Source organism: Vombatus ursinus, unplaced genomic scaffold, assembly GCF_900497805.2.
Source record: "Vombatus ursinus unplaced genomic scaffold, bare-nosed wombat genome assembly UNPS02014861.1, whole genome shotgun sequence".
NCBI classification, from domain to species: Eukaryota; Metazoa; Chordata; class Mammalia; order Diprotodontia; family Vombatidae; genus Vombatus; species Vombatus ursinus.
The window spans coordinates 9756096-9770985 of NW_020954639.1; the positions used below are offsets into that span (position 1 = coordinate 9756096).

General features: G+C 40.3%; 1 protein-coding gene across 1 annotated transcript in view; it reads right to left on the bottom strand.

Moving 5' to 3' along the window:
• CCDC7 (coiled-coil domain containing 7) overlaps positions 1 to 8610 on the bottom strand; it is a 120944-nt gene extending 112334 nt beyond the window's left edge. Inside the window, exons 1-3 of the mRNA XM_027841566.1 lie at positions 8368 to 8610; positions 3214 to 3539; positions 2590 to 2685 (exon numbers count right to left, since the gene is read on the bottom strand). Coding sequence (XP_027697367.1) covers positions 2590 to 2685; positions 3214 to 3539; positions 8368 to 8440 — 495 coding nt within the window. The 5' untranslated portion in view covers positions 8441 to 8610. The remainder of the gene's footprint in view (positions 1 to 2589; positions 2686 to 3213; positions 3540 to 8367) is intronic.
• Positions 8611 to 14890: the final 6280 nt, after the last annotated feature.

A 14890-nucleotide genomic window follows, 5' to 3' on the forward strand; every position in this document is an offset into this window, starting at 1 on the left:
AGCACCACTAATCTGGCCATAACCAAAGTTAAGTCTCAGTGCACACCCGTTGCTAAATAAATTCTGGCAAGTTGGAAGCTATGCCCACTTAAGTGAACTCCTTCTACACAGGTATATCCAGGCCTTCCAAAATTTTATCCACTAAAGCAAAGGTAATTCCATGCCAAATCTTACCTTAGTGTCCATAAGGAATTGGCACACTTTATCAAGGTTCCTTGTTAAGCACCTCAGTTCTAAACACGGTTACAAAAATCTCCTAAAGACACCCCACCATCTAAAAATAACTTGTTTTTCATAAAAAAATAGCAGAGGAGTAGCTTGCTCCATTAGGCAAGACACCACCTTGGTCTGGTCTGTGGGGAGTGGAGGTCTAAAAACAACTTGCATTGGGACAGTAACCCTAAGAGGTTCTCACCTACCTTGCAAAAAAATCTAGAAGATTCCAAGTATTTTCTGAGGACAGGATCACTGCTTCCATCTGTTATCTAAAGGGGTTTGCAGCACTGTTCATTCTTCAGGGATCTGAAACAGCTTTCATCATAGTTCCACAATCTCTGGACCCTAACTGCCAGAAAGCTTAAAGTATTGCAAGCCATCCATTTGTAAAGTCAACACAACATCTGCTGCAGAGCTTGTAGGGGCCAGTGTCTAGGCAAAGCCCCAGTCAGGGTAAGGATAATCCCTGCCTAGTTCTAAGGAGGCTATGCAGAAGAGGCTGGATTAAGAGCAAGCATAAGCTAAAAAGTCATGCCAGTGTGGTACCAGAGCATCTACAGATTGCCAGGAACCAACGGCTGAAAAAAATGGAAATACCAATAGCCATGCACAGATTCTGAGCCATTGTCTGTATAAGGAATCAAAAAATAAAGAAAGCAAAAAATTCAAGGAATGCCAGGGAGTTGTCTGACTCAATCTGATTCCCCAAAGTCTTTTATTGTGGCTGCTTGTGCTGCCCACCTCCAGCCAGCTCTTGCCAGAATAGTCTTAAAGTGGGTTCCACCAAGTCTCACCCTGACCCAACCTTGCACCACAGACACAAAATCCTGCAATTTCCAAGCCAGTAGAACTACCTGTTTTTCATCATGCAGTTTGTAAGCTCCTCCACTATCCCCTCTTATTTTAAGCTTTAATAATACAAATTTTGGCCATCCAAGAATGTATCTTCCATGTATATTGTTCCTATGGACCTAGTTATTCCCTGAAATGTTGTTTGTCCTAAAGTCAATTTTTAGTGGAACCAATTAAAGACACTGAGCAAGACATGCTTGTCGATACCTTGGGGCACCATGAGACATGAACTAAGATACTACCATGTCACTGCACAAATTGAATTTTAATTCTTAGTAAAGGTAGACAGCTGGATAGATTATAGAAACCAAGGAAGCACACCAGGGCTACATGATTATCAGCCATCCTAACAGTAAAAGCAGTGTGGTAAAGTAAAAAGAGCATTGAACTTAGTGTCAGAAGATCCAGGTTCAAATTCTGGTTCTGTCATTTACTAGCGATGTGACCTTGGGCAAGTTATATAAGGTCTCTGAATGTGAATATCATCTGTTGTCCTGCCTGTGTCACAGGTTTACTGAAATCAAGTGAAATAGTAAATGTAAAAGTCCTCTTTAAACTGGGAAGCACTATTTAACTACTTTTGTCGTTGTTTTAAAATCCTAAAGACTTATCTAAAGTATGTTATTGAAGTAAAGTATGTTATTTTATCTAGTTTAAAAAAAAAAAAAGCCCTTTCTCACAGAATCACTGTCAAGAAAGTTGTAAATCATCCACTGAGGAATTCTTAATCTTTTTTACAATAAGGATATTTTTTATTTCACTTAAGTCTTATTATTTTTGGATAAAGGAGGGGATATGATGTAACAAATAGATGACAATAGTGGAAGTGAAGCATAGCTTTCAGCTGTGAATCCTTACAAGCCACAGACAGGGTTTTGTGACAGCTGCCATGGGCCATGCTCCTCTCCTCACAGGGAATTTTTGCAAGCACTGAGAAGGGAGGTAAACCATGTAAAGCAAATTTCAAGATCAGCTGTAGATTATGATCAACCTGTTGGGAACCACTGACCTAAGAACTGCGAAGCTAAAGGAAATTATCTTTTATTTCAGAAGATTGTTGCTGAACATCCTAGAAGAGGTCTACTGTCAACACACTGCTGGGTAAGCAACCAGTGGAAAGGGAAGTAAAATGGTGAACCCAGGGGGGCAGTCTCTGAAAGGCAGCTGGTAGGTATAAGGTATAAAGAAGACACTGAAAGACGTAATCATCTAGCCAACCAGAAAATCTTGTCACAGGGTAGCATGGAAGATCCTGGTGGATAACATCTCTGAAGGATTGCCTGGGTAGCCAGTGGATTCTGGATAAATCAGTCCATCCCTCTAGACCTGAGTGACTTCAGAGACATAGATTATTGAATGCTACACATGGAAAAGGACAGTTTCACTAGGACATCTCTATGCCAGAATTAACACTACCAAGTTTTCGAGCATGCTCATTTTGTTTATAAATGTGGACTCCAAAAGAAAACCTGAGCCATTATTACTGTTGATGCCTTGGCAACAAAGGTTACATATACATACAGGTACACTTTCTTCTCCTTCTGGCCTTGGTACTCTCTCTGCTAATCGATCTCTTTCAATGTCAAATCCATAAGCTTTTTCTAAAGAAGAAGAAATCTGTCAAACACAAACAATAAAATAATAACATGATTACAAAATTTATTATCAATTAAAATACACTTACCACAATTAAATATACTTAACCAAGACCAGGTCTCTTCTGCATAGGCAGTTATCTATTCCAGTGCCATCAATTCTCTCCAGTGACACACTTCATATTTAATGTAATCATCTAAGTTACTAAAGGATATTCATTTCAGCTTAGTCTATTCCATTTCCTCTAAACCACTGACCCTCAAACACTTTCAGATTTTGTACCTATCAAGCAAGAAAGCAAGCATTTATTAATGCATACTACTGTATGCAAGGTAATTAGGATACAAAAACAAAAATGTAACAGTCCTCAAGTAGTGTAGAATTTTATCCCCTGATAAAATACATCTATATTCTATCCACATTTTCAAAGGAAGGGGCCAAATGAACCAGGCTTGGAAAATAGGACAGTATCTCTGAAAAGCAAGAGTTAATAAGACAAATTCAGAAATCAAAAGTGTAGAATTGTAATTGTTTTAAAGAGTTTCTTACCTCCTTAAGATGATTAGTAACTTGTCTAACAATTTGCTCATCATTTAGAGCATTCTCTGCATTTTCAGAGGGAATAGCAATGGCATGCTTTAGCATTGATTCTGCTACAGGTGGAGGAGCAAGGAACATTAGTTCACTTTCATTATTAAATTTTGTGCTACTTTTTTTCCTTGCTTTAGACAATCCTGCTGAAATAGTTGAAACGTTTTTAGAAACTAATCCTGGATTTTCCACGTCTACAGAAAAAGGTGCAATTTTAGATTTTGATGACTTCATTTTGTTTTTTATGTATCTTCCAAAGTTTAGATGGTAGGTTCTTATTCTTCCTATGAAAAGAAGATTAAAATAATCAGAGAAAACTATGTTTCATTATTTAAAAAGACATCCTCTTCTTAATGTACTATACTATTATATTCTTAATGCAATGACTCGGATTATCCCAATGTCTCAGTTATTTAACCTGGGTGTAAATAAGCAACTCTGAATTAACTTAGAGCAGTAGGATACACATTAGTAATAAATCATAATACACCCAGCAAAAGTGCCTAATCTACTTTAAGAAACCGTATTAAGGATCAGTAGAATCTGGTTTAATGAATATTTGGAAGCCTTTGATTGTGTATATGTGTATGTGTGTGTGTGTGTGTGTGTGTGCTTGCACTCTCGCATGTAATCTAAAGTTCAGAACATCTTCTATAGTTGGGGGGAGAGATTAAGGAACACCTAAAGCATACCACACACCTGTATGAATTTTGCATAATTAATAGCTAGCATTTATATAGTACCTACTATGTGCCAGCCACTGTGCTAAGTGTTTTACAAATATTATCTCATTTGATCCTCATAACAACCCTGGGAAATAGGTGCTATTATTATCCTCATTTTACACATTAGGAAACTGAGGCAAAGAGAAGTTGAGAGACTTTCCTAGAGTCAAAGAGCTATTAAGTATCTAAGGCTGAATTTGAACTCAGGTCTTCCTAATTCCAGACCTGGTACTCTATCCACTGCACCACATACATACAAGTGTATGTGTGTGTTTGTGTGTGAGTATGTATGTGTGTGTAAATGTATACATAGCATTACACAGCACTTCAGATTCTGTACTTCTCAGCATTCCTTCTCTCCCTACCTTAGGAGCATGAACCTGTACCTATTAGCAAGAAGGTAAAGAGTATCCCTTCTCAAACAAATGCTAGACTTAAGGTAGCTGATTACTATATTAACCGACCTCATATACTAAAAAGAAAATGAAGAATATAACTTTTAGGTGGTCTTCAAAAGAAGATACAAAGACACATAAATTAGGAACATAAATCATAATCATAAAATAAATAATGCAGCAATATGCTAATGATACATATCTAGTATAATATGCCATAATACAGATATGACATATGATTTCCCCGGTTCACACCAAAAAGCTACAACCTAACAAAACATACTTCAAAGAAACTCAGAGCTGGCAGGCACATCAGCAAGAGTGTGCTGGTAAATATTTAACAAATGACTCACCAAACAAAAGTATTTATGACACATTTAAATTTAATCTGCATTACTGACATTTTTACCATCATGAGTCTGGACAATCCAAAAAAACACCAAAAACCAACAAACCAAGTCCTGATCTGTAGCTTTCAATTGTCTGGTATGTGCTGAGTCCAGCACACCCCTGGAGAAGCCATTTAATCCAAATAACTAAGACTTTCCTCTACAATATTACCAGTAAGTGGTCAATCAGCCTTTGCCAAGAGTCCTTTCAAGTCCCTCCCAAGGTATTCCCCTTCCACTTTTGAATGGTTTTCCTTGTTAGGAAGTATGAGTCAAAATCTGCCTCTAAAACTTCTACTTAATGCTCTTGGTTCTTCCCTGTAGGGCTAAGAACACATCCAATCCTTCATCTATAGTAGTAGCCTTCAGATACTAAAAGACTGACCTGTTAGTCAGATGAACCAAAAAAAAGAGGGTGTCAGACAGGGAAATTTAATACCAAAAGGAATATGCTATTTTTGATAGTAAAGAAAAAGAAGACATTTGACCAAGGAGTTCAGTAGTCTTCTGAATTAGGTGATTAGAAGACTTAGCTCCTGAATTAGCTGTAATGGAGGACTGCCTATAGTTGGCAAATTTGTAGGTCAGGACATATTTGTGTTAAGAATTCTCTGGATGTGGAACATCAAGGGAAACCTGGGTTCTGCTTCCAGGTCTATTAATGAGAATAGAGCTATGATTTAGCAAAATAAGTATTTGACAGATCTTAATGAAATGAAAATTGGGTATTTATATGGTTCTAATTGGATATAATTGGATCTATTTCATCAGCTAGGGGGAGTCAACGGGTTGGCATTCAATGACACCACAAGCATTTTTAAGCATCTACTATGTGCCAGAGACTATGCTAAGTACTGGTGATACAAAGACAAAAATTAAACAATCCCTGCCCCAAAGGAGCTTATATTCTAACTATGGAGACATGTGTGTTTGTGTGTGTGTATGTATGTGTGTGTATATATATATATATGTATGTATGTATGTATGTATGTATGTATGTAAAATATAAATATCTTACTATATACAAACACCTGATTCAAGAATGACTCCGAGGTCAATAAGAAGTCATTTTCTATCTTCTTAAATTCTTTAGTACATTACAAATAAGGTCTTACAAAGGAGAAGTGATATAAAGGGTATCATCAAAGAAATGTATGAGTGAAATAAATGGGTTGATCATTTGGCAAAATCAAAATAAAGTCAATGAATAAGACAACCTGCATGCTTCACTAATATCTTCAAAATATCAAGGGAAAACAAATAAGGCCATCAATAATTTGGGTTAACTCTGTGGTGAAATAATGGACAAGAGCAGAAGAGCATGAAATGACACAGATTGAAGGAATATACAGTGAGATTATAGAGTTCATTTGAGTATTTAAAAAGAATGCAATGGGGTCATAGAGAATAAATTGAGAATTCTAGAGCTGCCCCAAGAGCCAGTAATGGTAGAGAAGTAGAATTACCAGTGTATGACTATAGATTTGGCATTATTATATCAATACATTGATCAGGCTAATTAGGAGCAAGTGGTTAGAACTGCCAGGAAGCTAAAATGAGATGGGAAATTTCAAACGTTTGTATAAAAGCTCTACAGGGTGTCAAATAAAGAGCCATTTTTGACACAGACTGAGATCTAGGTAGATTTATGATGAAATAATTCTAGGGTACAGGTATAATAGAGGAGTGCCAGAAATGGAAAATGGTACATATGTTGGGGAAAGAGGTTATTGTAACATATGCTGTGATATTCCCTAACGGAAATTGCCTGCGATGAGGCACAGACTACTTTTGGCTTGGAGGCTAGCCTGTTGATAAATAAAGTAGCACTAGAACCCTTCCTCTGATTAAGGAAAAATATCCTTTATAACCAAGGGGTCCAAACAGGATATCAGGAAATTGATCTACAGACATTTGACTAGGAAAGATAGCCAGCTATGCATTCCAAAAGAATAGGAATAGGCCCTTCCATTGTGAACTCTTGAACAGAACTGTGAAGTGTTTTGGTGGCCAAACCTAAAGAATTGTGAAGACTGGTTATGTTCATTTAGAATACTTGTAATGGGCAGGAATAGGATGGGTTGCTATCTACCTCCTTGGAAGGACAAAACACCAAATGAGAATGGAGAGTTGAGTATTTCCAAAGAGCACAGATGGGATGAGAAATGGCCCATATCCCAAAATTGCCTTTGAGCTCCTGGGCAGACCAAAGGTCTATCTTAGGACTGGTCCCAAGTGAACAGTCTGTTTCTCTGCACTCAAGATAAGAAAGCCTTCCTGTTGTCATACCATTCTACAATGATACCAAAAAAAAGGAGTATATGACTGTTACAGTTTGAGCAACGATGACTGTCTTCTAAAGAGTTCCCTGTATCTTCAAGTTGAGTCAACACAATGTAATTCAGTTACAATATAAATGCTATTAGCATAATAGTCATGAGTATTTTCGAAGGCACTGAGGGTTAAGTTCATGGTCACATAGCTAATATGTGGAGGGCTGGAAATCACCAATGACTACAAGTATGTATCTGATAGGGAAGGGAAGGGAATAAATAGATATGGGGAAAGGACCAGCTTTAATCCTCTTGTCCCTGGTCCCCATTAACAATTAGGCCCTACCCCTAATATGAGTTGCATGGGGATGCTCAGCTTTGAAGTTCACAATCTTCTTTTCCACTTCAGGGGGAAGTAGAATATTCTATCCTATTAGCTCCAGTTTTTGGGGTAGAGGCACAGGGTAGTTTCCCTGGTTGGGCACCAAAAAAAAGAAAGGAAAGAAAAGCTAGAAGGAGGAAGGATAAGAGAAGGTGAAGGGCGAGGGCAGGGGGAAAAAGTAAAAAGGGGAGAGGGAAGGGAACCGAGAGAAAAGGGAAGAGGAGACAGTGAAAAGGGAGGAAGAAAGAGAAAAGGAGAAGCGGGACAGAAAGGGAGAGAGGAGGAAGGCAACGGGAGAGGGGAGAAAGAGAAGAAAGAAGGGGGAAAGGGAGGGAAGCTAGAGTAAGGGCGAAGGTATGAACTGGAGCTCTTCTCCGGAGAGGAGGAGGAGGGACAGAGGAGGGAGGAAGAGGAAAGGAAAGAGGAGGAAGAGGGGAAGTCAGGGGAAGGAAGAAGAGGAAAAGAAGGGAGGAGAAAGGAAGGAGAGGAAAAGGAGGGCGGAGGAGGGGCGGGGCAACGGTCGCCCCGGAGCTCTCGTCCAGGCCGGGGCAGGGCGGGGTTGCGCCTCCCCACGCGGGAGGAGACCCCACCGGCACCTCAAGGTTTATACCTGTTCGAGGTTTTTGAGCTCAAGTAACAGAAGGCCAGCAGGGCGTCTAGAGGTTAAGGCGGTGGGAAAAGCCGGATTTCAGGGGGCGATGCTCTTCTGAGGATATCGGTGATTTCGGGGCCTTTCTAGCCCGCCCAAAGGCGGGCCCTCCACACCCAGGCCCTGGCCCACTGTAGAGCCGTCATCTGTGTAGGAAAGGGCTCCAGTTGTCGGCCAACAACGGCTCCCAGCGCTCCGCGCGCATGCGTGCCACGGGCTAAGGCTCGGAAGGGGGAGGGGTAAAGGAGGGGGAAAGGAGGAGGAGGGGAGGAGGAGGGCTCACGCCCTGAGTCTCGCACCTCGTGACTCGCGCAAGTGCAGATTACGCCTCCCCCGCCCCACCCCCGGTAGGTCGGCGCTGGTACTTCCCATCCTTTTCGTTGTTCGAGGGCGGTGGGGCAACTTGGAGCCCCCTCACTCTTCCGGCGGCCTGTGCCAGTTTAGCCGACGACCTATGGACCCACGCCCTCAAATCGTGATATGATGATGCGGGCGGGAAGGGAGTCAGAGAGGAAGCGGCCTAGGCCCCAGGAGAAGGAATGTCTCCGCCGCTGCAACGCCCCCTAGAGGGAAACAGGAAATAACTGGGCGGAAACCGCCCTTTTCCTTCCCCCGCCCCCACCCCAGCCCCACCCCCACCCATTTCCTATTCCTAAAATGCGTGCCCCGCCTTGGACCTCCTCTACTCTGGAAAACCTTCAGAAGCTCCTTAAGGCCTCTAGAGCAAGGGTTCTCAGCTGTTGTGATAGCTAATTTCAGCATATTGGTTTTCTTTGTAATTTTATATATTTTATGCTTGAAAAGAAATTAATTCTCAGAAGGGGTCTATGGACTTCACCAGACTATGAAAGGTTGGAAGCCCCTTTCCAAAATAAAGTCTAAACTTCTTGGTCTAACCACCTGCCTTTCTAATCTTATTTCATAGTCTGCCTCTCCATGCACTCTCCATTTTTAGTTTTAAGTCAAAGCGACCTGGTGGCTATTGCTTGTGAACAACATGGCGCCATGTGTTTGACAGGTGGTCGCCCATGGCTGGAACATGCTATCTGTGCTTCCATTCCTGCATGAAACCTTTCCTGATCCCTGCCCCCCCATCTCTGCCTCTTAAAACGGCTTTGTTTTTACTTGCTGGTCGTCATATGTGAGATGAGCTGGAGAAGGAAATGGCAAACCACTCTAGGATGTTTGCCAAGAAATGACCCCAGATGGGGTAAGGAGGAGCTGGACACAGCTGAAAAGACTAAACAACACAGGGTATATCATCCAGTATCATCATCATCATCATCTAGTCTTTACAATAGCCCTTTAAGGTGTTTGCATGTTATCTTATTTGATCCTCACAACAACCAGGTGAGGCTGGTATAATAGCACTTACTTCCCAAGGATGTTGTGCAGATTAAATGATATATTTGTAAAGTGCTTTGCAAACCTTAAAATACTAAAGAAATACTAGCTATTGTTGTTTTGGTGATTTTTCAGTCATGTCTGATTCTTTGTGACCAGATTTGGGGTTTTTTGGCAGAGATACTGGAGTGATTTGCCATTTCCTTCTCTAGTTCATTTTACAGATGAAGAAACTGAAGCAGACAGGGTTAAGTGACTTGCCCAGGGTCACACAGCTAGTTAAAGGTCTGGGGCCAGATTTGAACTCGGCAAGATGAGTCTTCCAGACTCTATCCACTGAGTCCCCTATCCGACACAACTATTGTTATTAATATGTTTTTGTAACTGAGCAGAGAGAGGGAAATTAAGTGACTTACCCAAGGTCACACACCTAGTAAAGAAGTCTGAATTTGAAGTGAGATCTTTCTGACTTCAAATCCAGGCTTCTGTCCACTGTATAACCCAGCTGCCTTCTGGGGAACTAGTCCTGGTTTGGTTTTAACTGTGGTTTTTTGCTTGGTAGCGCCTAGCACTTGGTACAGTCCCTTACACAGAGTAGGTAGCAGTCACTTAATAAAGGGTTATTTAATTGAATTGTTGGATGAGGTGTGACAGTACATAGACTATACTTTGATACCCTCCTCCTCAGTCTTCCACTTACAAATCTTTCAGGCTTGACAACTGGTGCCACTTTTCCTAGGCCTAGGGCCTCCAAGCAGAGCATGAGATGCAAGATCAATCAAATTCAGTTGAAGTCATTTTTGTCTTTGTCTTAAGAAAGGTTAAAAAAAAAAAAAAGACTAGAAGTGGCAAAAAAAAATGATGAGAGACGGCCATTAGCATGGAAAATTTCATAACAGCAAACAAAATCACACGAAAAACTTAAAATGTCTCCTTTTGTTTCCTAAAGCCAATCTCTCATTTCCCCTGAAAATACTCTTTCTCTACTCAGAATTTTTGAGAACACCTTGTCTGGATTTCCCCTTAGGTCTATCACATTCTACCTTCAAATTTAGCCACATGTGTACATGTTTTGTTCCCCTGTATTAGATTGTAATGCAAGGAAAAGAGAGGAGAAGGTGGTCAGGGGTTCCAAATGCTGCGCAGATGTGAGGCAGGGTAATCAGAGGACTCTAGTAACGGGTGGAGAGAGCAGTTTCTTAGCAAAAAATGAAGTCAAAGGCCAAATGACCAGGGATTGAGGAGTCCCAGAAGAAAGTAAATGGAATTAACAAGTGTGAAGTTTAGCTCTAGGTCCTTTGTTACTTTATTATACTTATTAACATTAAATGTAGGCTGAGATGATTAAATATGATAATTCTCCCACTTATATCCACATGTGTATATATATATATATATATGTGTGTGTGTGTGTGTGTGTGTGTGTGTGTGTGTGTGTGTGTGTGTGTGTGTGTGTGTTCTTTATTAATTTTCAGTCATGTTGATGGAGTATGGGCCAAAGCCGAGACCTCTGCCCCTCACCCCAAAAAGAATTTGGGTCCCATTTCTCTACAGGCCCCAGAAAACCCTTGAACCCTATTTGAACCTTTACCTGGTTAAGGAAGTCTAGCAGTCCCCTGAAGTTATTCTTATTCCTGTCAACTGGCTCTTCCTTATCATCTAGGCCCTATCTCCCAATTCTTTGTTACCCTAATTAAGCCCAGCCCTCCATTGTCTATTACTGGCCTGATAACCCTGGGTTATACTTCCTATCCTTGATCTTATCCAGACCCCATTCTACCTCCCAGATGCTCCCACAGGGATTCTCCCAGGACCCTTCCCCCAGTCACGCCAGCTTCAAGATCCTCCCTAAACTCCTCGTCCAGTACTGGCCACTCCCATCAAGACACCCCTTCTCCCAGTTCCTCCTCCACAGTCACCTCAAACTACTCGGCCACTCCTAGATCCCTGCCATAGTCTTTCTGTATATAAGATCCATCCTGGTCACCATTTGGGGCTGAGATTTCCTCATGTCCGCCTGTCTTTACGGGCGTCACAAATGGTCAGATTCCTTAAGAGTCTGGCCTATATGGCTCATTTTTAATAAACTTGTCTTTGGCTGAAAGAAGGCTTGAGTTGAATTCTTTTGGGCAGGACCCACATGTTGTGATTTTAGGGTCCCAGCACCCCCAAACCTCTAGACCTCAACAGTGTCTGACTCTTCATACTCCATTTGGAGTTTTCTTGGCAAAAATACCGGAGGGTTTGCCATTTCCTTCTCCAGCTCATTTTACAGATGAGGAAACTGAGGCAAACAGGGTTAAGTGACTTGCCCAGGGTCACACAGCTAGTAAGTGCCTGAGGCTGGATTTGAACTCACAAAGATGAGTCTTCCTGACTCCAGGCTTGGCACTCTATCCATGGTGCCATCTAGCTGCCTATATATGTACATGTGTACATGTATGTGTATATATTGCTGATTCAACAGTCCAAGTCACAACTCATAGATTAAAATCTTTATTTTAAAGTGCACAGGTAATGACACATTTACCAGGCATTCTCTTAACTGCCTACTGTTAAAAATCACTTCCACCCTCATATTCCTGAAGTTTGCGTAAAGCTGGAGAACTATGGAACCTTGAAGCCAGAAAACATCATAAAGGTCATCTAGCCAGTGCCCCCATTTTACAGCTGAGAAAACTGTATATTCCTGACTCTGCCACCAACTCCCTGATAAACAGTCCACGTTGATGGAAAGATTGAATGTTTTCAGGGTTGATAAAGCTTTTTAAATTCATTGGTAACATTAGCCAAAGTACAGCCCCTTTCCCTTTCGAAGAGAAAAAGAAACAAAATAATCCAGACTTATTTATAATGAATTTAGAATCATAGATGGAGAGGTGGAAGGGACCTCAAAGGTCATCTGGTCCAGAGCCTTCATATTAAAAACGATGAAAATGCATCCCAAGGATGTCAAATCATTTGCCCACAGTCAGCTCTCATAAAGAAATATTATTTATATATATACTGGACAGCAGCACTGCCCCCTAACCCTGTACCCTCCATTTTAAGAGTTTCATTAATAATGCAAGTGCTTTTTAAAAAAAAAGTATACAGTGCTATATATACTTTTTGTTATTGTTTGTCCTTTGTTTTCAAAGAGGACCAATGACATCTCAGAGGATGTCCACTCATGGGTGAATTGGATTTAAGTGAGGCAGAGTTTCACAAAGTTGTCAGCCTCATTTTCTCTTCCAGAGTCCTTGAGGGGTGGTTTGTCAAGACGACTGGCGATGGCCCAGGATGCAGTGGGTGACCTTGGAATTTCCAATGTCTGACCAACTCTTAAATGCTCCACAGTACCTGCTTGAGCCGCCTTCACGTCCATTGAAACAAATTGTTCTGATCCACCCATTCTGCTTCAGGAAAGCTTCACATGCTTGGGGTAGACATCCCCTTAACTCACCGACGGATTTGAGGCCTGTCAGTGACCTCCAACCTGGTTTAGCGTGTCTCTTCCACTGCACATACTACAGCTTCTTGGAGCCACAGGTGAGAGCCGGGTGAAAGGTGGACCTCAAACGCGTATGAGCTCAGCAAGCCCTCATAACAGAGATGCTGGTTCTCCTGGAACACCTCAAACACCCTGTATACACTTACTTTATATGAGAATATAATACTGTATTAATGTGTTTTGACTGTACAGTATATTATACTATGGCTACCATTGCTATCTATTGTTTTTCTTTAAAACTGAAAATGTTATTTAAAATAAAAAAGCAAGATATGATACCTTTATAAGGAGTTAGAAAGAGTTGCTTGTCAAGATAAAAATGAGCATAGCTGTATAGCTTATGAGCAAAAACATGTTGTATTATGCTTTGAGTGGGGGGTTGGTATATAATCGATATTGATACTATTAACGGCATTTCATTATTAGCCTCTGTTTCATAATCAAGAATCATAATCAGCAACACTCATTGGCTACCTCCTACATGCTATTAGTTGCTATAGGTAAATATATTAAGTACCTGTGATTTTATAGATGATTTAGTAATAACAATAGTAATAGCTGACATTTATAGAGCACCTACCATATGCCAGGAATTGTCTGTTATCTCATGTTATCCTTACAATCACGCTGAGAGATAGGTGCTCTTATCCCATTTTACAGTTGAGGAAACCAAACAGGTTGAGTGACTTACCCCTACCCACACAGTAAGTATGTAAGGTCTGATTCAAACTCAGGTCTTTCTGACTTCAGGCCCAACATTCTATCCACTGCACCACCAGCAATTAGTATAAATAACACCATATATTCATTTTTCTAAAAATACACACATAATTTTAACACAAGTTAAGAGATAGTTACTTTAACTATAGAGAAGTATCACCAGAGTTCCTATAATATATTTAAAACATTAATGTGTATACAATTCAATGTGTGTAAATTCAGTTTACATATCACTTTTCAGGAAAATACTACACAAATTGAAATAGGTTTATATGTAACTGATGAGGGCCCACAAAATGTAGTTTATTCTAATCAAGGAAACTTCTTTGTTCAGAAAGTGAGTCTGTAGCTGGATTATGAGGGAAGTGAGGAGAATGAGTTTGTAAAGATGAGCAGGAAGGATGTTCTTATAAAACAATAGTGGACATGAAAGTCAAAAAGGTAGGGAAGACCAAGTCACATCAGGATGGCAAGTAGATTTGGTTGGCTAGAGCAAAGTGTTCGTGAAATTAAGAGTTGATGTGTGGTGTTAAGGTGAAAAATATAAAATATCTACATGTATATAGCACTTTGTTTTCAAACATATATTTTACTTTTTACACATATTATCTTATTTTATCCTCTTAGCAACCAAGTAAGGTATGCAGGTCAGTCATTATTATCTTCCATTTTACAAAAGAGCAATTCCACTTTGCGCACAACTAGAAACCCCTGAGCCATGTGGCGACACAAGGAGTGCTCAGAGATTCTGGAGACCAACATTCTGAAGGCTCCACCCTCCAAAGTTCCACTGGCTCAAAGTTTCATTCAGTGACCAGGCTTTGTGAAAATTCCCCCAATTAATTCCAAGGTACAAATAAAATTTACAGAAGGAGAATAACATATCTATAATTATGTGAATAGAAAACTAAAAAACAACACAACCCCTAAATAGAAATGTTTTCAGTTATATTAAGAAGAGTCAAGGAAAGTATTTTTAAGGTAGTATCAAGGGAAGAAATACAATCTCTTCTTTCTACTCCTTCCACAGCCAAACATATACATACACCTCCCCCCCCTGGAAAAGGACTTTAAGGTTGAGTAATTAGTCTAGCATTGAGGAATTAGTCTAGTGTAGCAAAGAAGGTACAGAGAGGGAGGAAATGAGCAATGGGGTCTCTCAAATGAATGGACCATATTGATACTATGAAGACAAACAGTGGATCTAAAGCCCAAAGAATATCATTAGATAAGTCTGAATAAGTTCAGAATGAATGTCTGAGATA